Here is a 9,644-nt window from a genome sequence, read left to right as displayed (position 1 = left end):
CAGAAAGGAATTTGGCCAATCCTTTAACCAAGCCACTAGTAAAAAGGCTGGTAAGTGAAACATTGAGGGGGATAGGACTGATACCCAAATTGTAACACTATGGCCAATGCCCAACCTCTATGATGGGTGATTCCACGCAGGGGTTAAATGGGTAGAGGTTATTTGTGGTCCATATGGGCACTGTCAGTTTTTATGTGTTCCGCTATCTCATTGAGGAGATTAGTGATGAGTCCATCCCTATGGTGTGAGATAATGCTAAGTTGCAAATTGTTGGAGGTTGAGCTCTAGCTCTTAATGGATCCATAGTCCCTACCTGTTGGGATGGGGTGTACTGCACACACTCTTGATGGATGCCACCTATGTGGGAATGGAAGTTGTGCCGCTTCCTATGAGACTTGGGTAGGTCTCTAGAGCTCTCATGAAACCCAGTGGCGCATGGCCTATATAAGGTGCCAACCAGCTTATGGAACAACCTTGGTAAAGAAAGGTATGTGGGTGGTAAGTTTGGTTATCTAATAGCTTGGTTAAAAGAGTCTAACTCTAACATTGTCTAGTAGTTCCTACTTATTTATCCTAAGTATAGTTAAAACCTTATGGTACCATATTGATGCATACCTTCTTGAGTTTATTGTCTTTCCTAGTTTAGTATTTGTAACATGTGGAGGATTGTTGGAATACGTGTATTTCAAACACTTAAACTATGGTTGTGTCTCACATTGGTTAAAGATGAGTTTTCATTTATGTTTATAAACCACAGCACAACTTAAGTGATAGCTTGAAAGATAATGGGCTAAGGGTTAGAGTTGAGCTTGAGTTGGATTTAGGCTTGTCTCTATCTCTCTTGGGCCTCATTCCTTTTCCCTTTATTTTGCTTTTAGCCCAACTCGGTTCAGCCCGTTGGGCATTAACCAAGCAACCCGTTGGGGGCATTTAATGTGCTGCCCGTTGGGCATGCACAATGACCGTTGCAGCCCATAAGTCCTCTCACTAGTTGGCTTATAAAACCTTCTATCCCCTCTTTATTCTTTTTAGTTTTTTTTTTTCAGCTAAACAGCTGCCTCTTCCCTCTCTGTTTTGCTCTGTTTTTCTGCTCATCTCCACTAAAAAATTCATCATCAATTTTTAGTTTTAAGGAAAGGCAAATTAAGGTTGTTCCTAGTTCTTCTTGCTTGAGTGTGTGATCAACTTGAAGAAATCATTATAGTCTAATCTTGGGGGGTTGTTCAGCCAAGAGAGCTATTCACACCAAGTTCTACTCCGGGTGGCACGTATCAACCTTTAAGGACAACGCATTTTGCATGATTCTATAGTTTGTGAGATCTTTCTAACTCTATCTATTTATTTTTGTCATTGCTAATTTTTTAGGATTTGTATTGTTGAATCAAAACTTGTTTATTTAGCCTCATTTTCCAACAGCTGTCACCCCAGCTTTGCCAATAAGGCTGTATTCAATGTCAACAACTCTCCCTAAGCCTAAACCCCCCATAGGCTTTTGGTTTCCATATATCCTTTGAGGATTTTGGATGGTATCTTCTCTGATTATGAACAATCTGTCAAGCTTTTTACCTGAGCTTTTTGGATTAGAGATAACAGACATGAGATTGTTAGGCATGGCACTGAGCTAGAACTGACCAACTTGAATTGGTGGCAGTGCAATTTGGATGAGCATGACAAGTTTTCCACACTGATAACAGCAAATTGGAATTTGCTCAAATTTTATTTGGATCCATTGGCCTGGCTTCACAACCAAGTGGTAACCATTTATGGGCCAGAGGCCTTGCTCAAGGACTTTTTTCTTTTCTCCTGCTACCGCTTGGAATTTAAACAGGAACATGTTTCTGCGCTATATCCATTGGAAATTTGGAAGATACAACAAGCCACTGGAGTCCATATTAGGTAACATCCATTAGGCTTGCTTTGTGGGCATACAGTCCCAAATGCATGAGCATGTACTCCAATTTTGCAAGAGAATTTAGTGCATGAACAGTGGTACGCAACTGGATTTTGGAAAGTCCAAAATATGGTGCTGTTGAGAACTGTTTTTAGGTGCTACCAAATTGTGCTGCTAGTCTTAGTTAGATGGGGATGGTTAATGGTTATATGGATGTGTTGAGAGTAAGGTGGTATCTTGTACAACGGATATATAGAATATCACTTTAACTTGCATGTGAGGTCAAAAATCGTGAACCCTACAAATACACATGATTAGGATGTTGTATAATATTCTTTATCTCATAAAAAGCATTTTGGATGAGGCAATTTACTATTAATAAGGGAAAATTGCATTTACGGTCTCCCAAATATGAGGTCGAATCAATTTCGGTCCTTCAAATTTTCAAAATCTAACAATTAGTCCTCTTCGTCTATTTTTCCGGTTAGCATGAACCAAAATCAATCCAATACCATATTTTAAGTACTAAAAAATCCGTACTTCATATTTAAGAGACTAAAAAATCGACCCATATTCTAAAGGACAAAAACATGCAAGTAAGAAATGGATGTAAAGCAATAAATGGGCCATAAAAAGATGCTAAATTGTTACAAATTAAAAAATTGAAGGACCTTCATTCAAAAAAAAAAAAAATTTGAAGGACCAAAAGATTTCGGAGCTTGGGAATTGGGATGGGTTCACATCATGGTTTGGCAACTCCTAGTCCAGATATGGGACGTGGGAAGAGTATTTCTTTTCTTTATTTTCATCGTTTGGGCCACGTCGAAATTCCAGTTGGGCTAATCAAGCATCCAGTAGGCCTTGGTTGCGAAGTAATTTCGATGGAAAACGTTATATCAATTATCAAGATAGGTTTTTTGCGTTTTCCTATGTTGTTAGTATTAGAAAAATTAAGTAAATGAAAAAAAAAAAAAAAAAAATCTTTTTGCTTATCTTATTTAGTTTAGTACAAGATAGAGTTTTTTTAGGTAAATTTTTCTAGGAAAATATTTTATCTCAAGCAAAACTAAATAAAAGAAGTCAAAAAATAATTTTTCAATTCATTTTAAGGTCGCCACCAAATATAAGAAAACAATGTAGTTTTCTAAAAAATGCTTTTAAAAAATTATTTATTTTCCATAAAATGTGAATGTCGAAACAAATGGAGCAAATTTCACCAAATAGTTTTGTTTTTGTTTTATTATTAGGGAGGGGGTATGAAAACAATTTCATATACCAGGACACCAGGTTGCCTAACTCCAAACAAAATTTGGATAATCAAATATTATATCACCTGAAATCCCTATTACTTTTGCATCATGATGCTATGACCATTTGTATGATACAAAGATAGGTAGGAACGTATCAGTCTTTTTTTTTTATTTATTTTTACAAGGAACGTATCAGTCCCTTGAACAAAGAGAAAAAACTAATCCGCCTTTCAGAAACACAAAATGCATTGAACTATAACAGTAGATGGAAAGAGAGAAGACAATAAAGGTTCTAACTTTTACCATAGATGGTCTTTGCAGTAATAAATATACATACACACAACACATGACAAAGTTTACACACAACACAGGTAGATACTAAGGAGGCAGCATTTATACAAGTGGATATTGCTGTTCATGAAAGAACAGTTCAAAACATGAAATTCAATAGAATGACACAGACCTATTTATAGATGTCCTTTGACCATCCCTCAAAGTTGACCATCTCTGTGATGAACATTGGATTGAGGGTTTTATATGGCCTGAATTCAAGAAGTCTTTCAAAATATGACTTCTCCAATCCATGATTCCAAGCGATGTCAGAGCGGACCCAACCTGGACGGTCTTTGGGTGCACCAGTAACTATGACGGCTGTATTCTCATTAGCAAAATTAGCTAAAGCTATTGTTGCTTCTGGCTCTATGGTTGATGAGGCATCCACTAGAAAAATATGACTAAAATGTCCAGCAGGTATACCTTCGTTGTATAGTCGAAAGCTACTCACAAAAGTTGACAGAATTATCTTGAACTTTCGAAGTTTTGCTAGTGGAGGACATGTAAAACATTCATCTTTTATAGGACATGAAAGCAGAATGTCAACGGGTACCCTTTTTACCTCACGAAATGCAGCATTGGCTCGAAACATATCTGAGTCTGGAATCACTTCCCTTAAACTTATTGTCAGCTCATCACATGTGTGATTTGTAGGTGCACATATAAGAATCCGACTCTCTTTAAAGGTTTTATATAATTCAATTACTGCTTCACAAACAACCAGTCCAGTTCTTGCAGTTGCTGGTGCTTTTGGTCCAGGTACAGACCTTTTTACTTCAGTGCCGACAAGCTCGCCCCCAAGAAGATAAGGTGGTGAGCCCCGAAAGCTTAAAATCCGGCGTACTGAATTGAACTCATTTGTATTGAGTTTATCATAGGCATCAAGCAGAGCAGGTGGGCTAAGGATGTTCTTCCGAGAGACGCATTCAGGAAAGAGTAGGTTGTGGGACAAAGGATCTAATGCAAATGCAGCTTCTATTGCTTGATGAGCACTTTTTAGACACACTCTGTTGAATGAGAAGCTGATATCATATTTGCGATTAGGATGATGCTGTGAATGAAAATCATCTCCAAATTCAACTAATACACGATTGCTTCTCACCACACGATAGAAAAAACCCTGCTTACCATTTAGACTGTTAGTGTTGTAAATAAGATCATAAAATGAAAAAAAAAAAAAATGATGTTTATAAGCACTCTATAAAATAATTCTCAAAATTCAGTTTGGCACAAATAAATGTGAACAGTATTATTTATTAGGTATGGACTTTGATCAGCTGGTAACTCCATCCGTCAAAAGTGGATAACTGTAGGGCTGATAGGATAACCTAGATCTGTGTATACATGTCATTGTACCTGATATATATTAGTCTGAACCACATTTATTCCTTAGTGCTTCCGCTTTCCCTTTCTCTCTCTTTTTATTTAGCTCATCCATTCAATATCACTTGGGGATACATCCATGTTATGAATTTTGGCTCTTCAAGAAGCACATTTTTGCATCAAAGCAACCAAAGATCTGTAACCTCTGAATTTCTCAAGTGAATTAGGGACACACAAAAGGATATAGTATGGATCACAGATTTTCCTGAACAACAGATAACTATAGGATGATCTGTGCAGAGGTTTGGCTGCTCTTTCATCTCGTTTCAAAAGACCCACTAAGATATTTGAGAAATTAAATTTAACAAATAGTATAAAAAGCCTCTGCATAACTATAGTCAAGGCCAATAATGCAAGAACAACCTCATTAACAGGTCAAATTAGCTGACTTTATCACTGGTTGATTGACTGGCTATATAATAGTTAAAGTCAGATGTATTGGACAGAATTCATAACAAAAAAGGTCACATACAGAGAAGAATTCATAACAATTTATTTTAATAATGTGATGCAAGAACCTTAACTTCAGGTTAGTTAAGAAAAATTCAAAAAATGCTGTACAGAACTACCGAAATACTGGACCATTTTAAACTCAAAGAAAACAAGTTATCTAATCATAAAACTCAAGACCACCTCCAGAAAAATTATGTGATTTAATCATGTGTTAATTAAGAATAAGCTTACCTGAAATGGCTCAACCTTTTTATCTGAAGGTCGTGCATTGACCATATCCCTTGATAAAAGATATGGCCGCTTCTCACGAATACAATCAATGTCAAATGCTACAAAGATTTTATCATCCTTCTCATTACTTCCTTTGGAATATTTATTCTTGTTTGATTTTTTAAAAACTGCTGCTTTCTCCAACTCCAATGTCACTTTCTTCAATTGGAAGTCACTCCATTTCTAGTTCCAATAAAAGCATAAAATTACTACAAGCCAGAGTGCAAAAGCATAGATTATTACATCAATCACAACATTTTACTATACATACTACTTAAAATAGTCAAAGAAGCCAAAATATATATCATTGAAATTGTATGATGGATATCTGAAAATAAATCCCTCAAAAGATCTCCTTGTGATTTAAAAGAGGTGTCAAAATGAGATACTAGAGAAAGATTATTTAAGAAACTTTCGAATTCCATAAAAAAAACTTTTGAATTTTTGCTTTGCTCCTATGGAAGGTTTTAAGAAAATGAGTTGGTTCATTTACATTGCCACTCTCACTTATTCAAGAGTATAATTCCGTTTAAATCTAGGAACTTCGCTTTCCATTTGGTAACAGAAGAGATGATCATTTAGAATATATACTTATTTACGATGCTCTAGCTTCAAATGCTATTGCTGAGAAAAAAAGAAAGTAATTATTCATCACACCTGCAATCAGATACCTTTTTAACAAGCATTCAAGTATGTCCAATAGAGAAATTTAAAATTTTAATTCCTAAAGTCAACACATAAACAAAATTCCATCATCCAGGACAAACTCATCTTAAAAACAATAGAAGAATTTGATTTCACATCCTTTTAATCATATTCTAGAAACTGATCCTGTGATTGAACAGAAGTATTTGTTTTGAATGATATAACAAATGGAATAAAACCATTCCATTTGAACATAGAGCACATTGGAAGATCATTTCAGTAGATGTGTAAAATAATGCCCTGATTTCATTATGTATCATTACCTCCGACACAGGTTCCAGGACTTTATATCATATGTTTATCTGATTGGATCAATTTCAAGTTGAGGCCTTCTTCCAATTAAACACTGTAAGATTTGAAACAAAATCCTAAGCATATATGTGATCACACAACCAATTTAAATTTACCTATCTGCAAATGCAGAGACCAGTTTGAAAATCATAAGAAGAAATTTCTTACATCATTTAATGGAATCTTTATCCATGAATTACTAGAATATCAAGTTTTGCCAACCAAAAAACAGAATGCTAAATAATTGATGCTGTGCACAATCACATCAATTTTGGCAACAAAGTCTCTCAATGAATTGAGTTACTGCATAAACTAAAAGTGCACGCCTGCCTAAAATTTTGACTTTCTTTTACTGATAGCAGTATGATCCCTTCTTTCACACACACCATGGAAAGCATTGCATGTGGGAAACACCCACAACTCAACTAAAACCCAATTCAAGAAGAGGGATGACCAAAATGAGATTACATTTACAGTGGAAACCAGCAATACATTGCTTGTCCTTGTCTCCAGTAAGAGGGAGTTCCCAATTGGCTTTCCATGACATCTTTTATATTCCTTGCAGTATATGTGTGAAAAGTTTGTGAGGCATTAAACTACAGCATAAAAGGCAAAGGGACTCATTTGCAATACAAAGTTGCATGTCCAGTCCAAATTTACAGAGGTTAAAAAATACAAATTTACATAGGTACCAAAAATTGTTTTGTATTGAAGGCAATATGCATGCAAACTATAGAGCTCAAATGAGTCACACCTGACACCTGCAACATGTTTAGCATTCAGCTCCTCTACCCCATTGATTTGCATCCCAGTATTAATTTTCAAAAATATTTCTTTCATTTTTTTCAATTTTTCTAATGTATATACACGTTTATCCATGTTGTTTGAAATTAAATTAGTAAAAACTGGGTCACTAAATTTTATCAGATGGTTCATAACTACCTCAATTAGACCTGACCCAAATCTTACATGTCAATTTATATCTATTTCTTTAAATTGAATAAAATAGGGGTACAATTGTTAATGTAAATGATATCTTATAAACAAGATTTCAAAGAAGATAGTACACAAATTTGTATGATATACCAAGTAACATTTTGTTGACAAAGTAGTTAACTTACGTCCAAGTAGTAATCCTCGGCATATAATAGGGCAGCAAAATAAGCCTTATAAGTTGAAGGAGACAAAGGCTGCTTCAGAACTTCGGGCACAATGTCTCTCTTGATCAGACTTTTGATATCCTCAGGAACAGCATATATGGCTGTACCCTTTTCACAAATATAACTTGTCTTCCTTTCTTCATCTGTTACATTATTGGGAGCTATATGCAGAATTGGCTTAAAATCTGGAGGTTGCTTAGAAGTAGATGGTGAAGATTGAGATGGTTTATAGGAAGTTGGAGAAGAAGCTGATGGCGCTTTAGAAGAAGGAACTGGAGGTTTAAGGGATGATGGGGATGAACTAGAAGACGAGGGAGGCGGTTTAGGTGAAGATTGGGATAGGTAGGAATATGCAGATTGTTTAGATGGAGATTGAATTGATCTAGAAGAAAATGCAGGTGGCAATGGACTTGAACTTTTAGAACTGTGGGAAACTTCATTAGTGGAAAATTGAGGTGGCACAGAGGAAGATGGGCTCGGCTTAGATGAAGATGAAGATTGAGGTGTCACTGAGCTGCTTATCCATGAATCTATTGCAACTTTGGTTTGATAATAAGGTGAAGAAGCACTTGGCAATGACGACTTTGCTAAAATTTGGTAGTGGTCACGGTACAATGGGGTTGTGGTCGTTGGAGTTGGAGATGAATTACATACCGAATAGCCATTCCTTTCAGAACCAGATTCCAGCCAAAAAGGCCTAGATCTAGTTCTAGAGTAAGTGTCATCATAACTGTCTTCTTCGCAACAAAGGATACATTTCAAGAATTCTAGAAAACAAGACATATCACATAAATATATGGTCTTTTTGAGATCAAACCTCACTTTGATTTCTGAGGAAAAATAAAGACAACGTTTCAGAATTTGTGGAACATGGATATCTTAATCAACAAGGCATATAGTAAATCTGAAAATGTACAGCAATAAGCAATCGATTAGAAGATACATATATATGATATACCAAACATGCAAAATTGGAATATATACATATATATACAAAATAAAAAAAAGGCAGCAATGAAAATGTAGAATCTCATAGTTCTTCATGGTTCTGATCTACAAAAAGTCAAAACAAAACGCACACACAACTGAAGTGAAAGATCAGACTACCCATACAGACCAAAAAGATCATTGAAAATCTTAGAAAGTGAGTACGATGTAGTAGATATCAGAGAAGCTTAGCTACTATAAGCATGTTATAATGATAGAAGACAGAGTAGAACTAGAAGAGAAAACCCACCTGGATTCTTGAATCTTGATCTTGATCCAACACTAAACACCGACTGTCTGAATTCTGCAGCTTCTGAACTTAATTTACTCGCAAATAAAGTAAATAAAGGACCAAAGGTTGACGAGCATGTAAATTCAATTCCAAAATCTTTTCCTTGCACCACCCCTGGCTTGCCATGTCAGCAAGTGGGTCCAGATGTAGTGACCAGTGACTTCACTAGTGGTAATGGTTGGAGAGGAAGACCTCGGAACAAGGGAAAGCCAGCTGAAATGGATAAAGTCACATGTACGTACGAGGTTGTGGCTTTTTATAGAGAAGAAATGAGCTGATTTTTTTTTTTTTTTTTAAATACCTTTAATTGTATTTGCCAAGAGGTGAGGGTAGAAAAAAGTGCGTTTAATAAAATAAAGCGGACTAAAATTAGAGCTATAAATAATACCTTAATCGAGATTGAGCTTAGTACAAAATGAGATTAGATATTTAAATTTGGTTCATTTTTTTTTTAAAATAAGTTTGAGCTTGTTTATAAGTTACTTCATTAATTTATTCATTTTCATATATAATAAACGTTACGGTTACGTTTGGATTCGGCTGAAAAACTAAGTGCGTCTCTGTCTGGCGTTTTTCCTTTTTTTATTTTTTTGGCATGCGTTTGAGAGACAAACCTCACTGTTATGGCT

The 9,644-nt window shown here is 35.5% G+C and overlaps 1 protein-coding gene across 3 annotated transcripts; it reads right to left on the bottom strand.

Moving 5' to 3' along the window:
• Positions 1–3,417: 3,417 nt before the first annotated feature.
• Positions 3,418–9,220, bottom strand: LOC115983520 (probable RNA helicase SDE3). 3 transcript variants are annotated; one of them, XM_031106229.1, is made up of 5 exons: positions 8,974–9,220; positions 8,282–8,566; positions 7,698–8,221; positions 5,542–5,763; positions 3,418–4,594 (listed from the first exon to the last, which is right to left on the bottom strand). In XM_031106229.1, the coding sequence occupies exons 2-5, from the start codon at positions 8,517–8,519 to the stop codon at positions 3,605–3,607; spliced, it is 1,974 nt and encodes a 657-aa protein (XP_030962089.1). In that variant the 5' UTR covers positions 8,520–8,566; positions 8,974–9,220; the 3' UTR covers positions 3,418–3,604. The 3 variants fall into 3 exon arrangements, with proteins under 3 accessions (XP_030962089.1, XP_030962088.1, XP_030962090.1); XM_031106228.1 differs by having other exon boundaries at positions 7,698–8,566; positions 8,974–9,218; XM_031106230.1 differs by lacking the exon at positions 5,542–5,763 and having other exon boundaries at positions 7,698–8,566; positions 8,974–9,218.
• Positions 9,221–9,644: the final 424 nt, after the last annotated feature.

Source organism: Quercus lobata, chromosome 4 (genome assembly GCF_001633185.2).
Source record: "Quercus lobata isolate SW786 chromosome 4, ValleyOak3.0 Primary Assembly, whole genome shotgun sequence".
Taxonomy (NCBI): domain Eukaryota; kingdom Viridiplantae; phylum Streptophyta; class Magnoliopsida; order Fagales; family Fagaceae; genus Quercus; species Quercus lobata.
The sequence above is the reverse complement of the archived record's forward strand: the minus strand, read 5'-3'. Positions and strand labels throughout refer to the sequence as shown.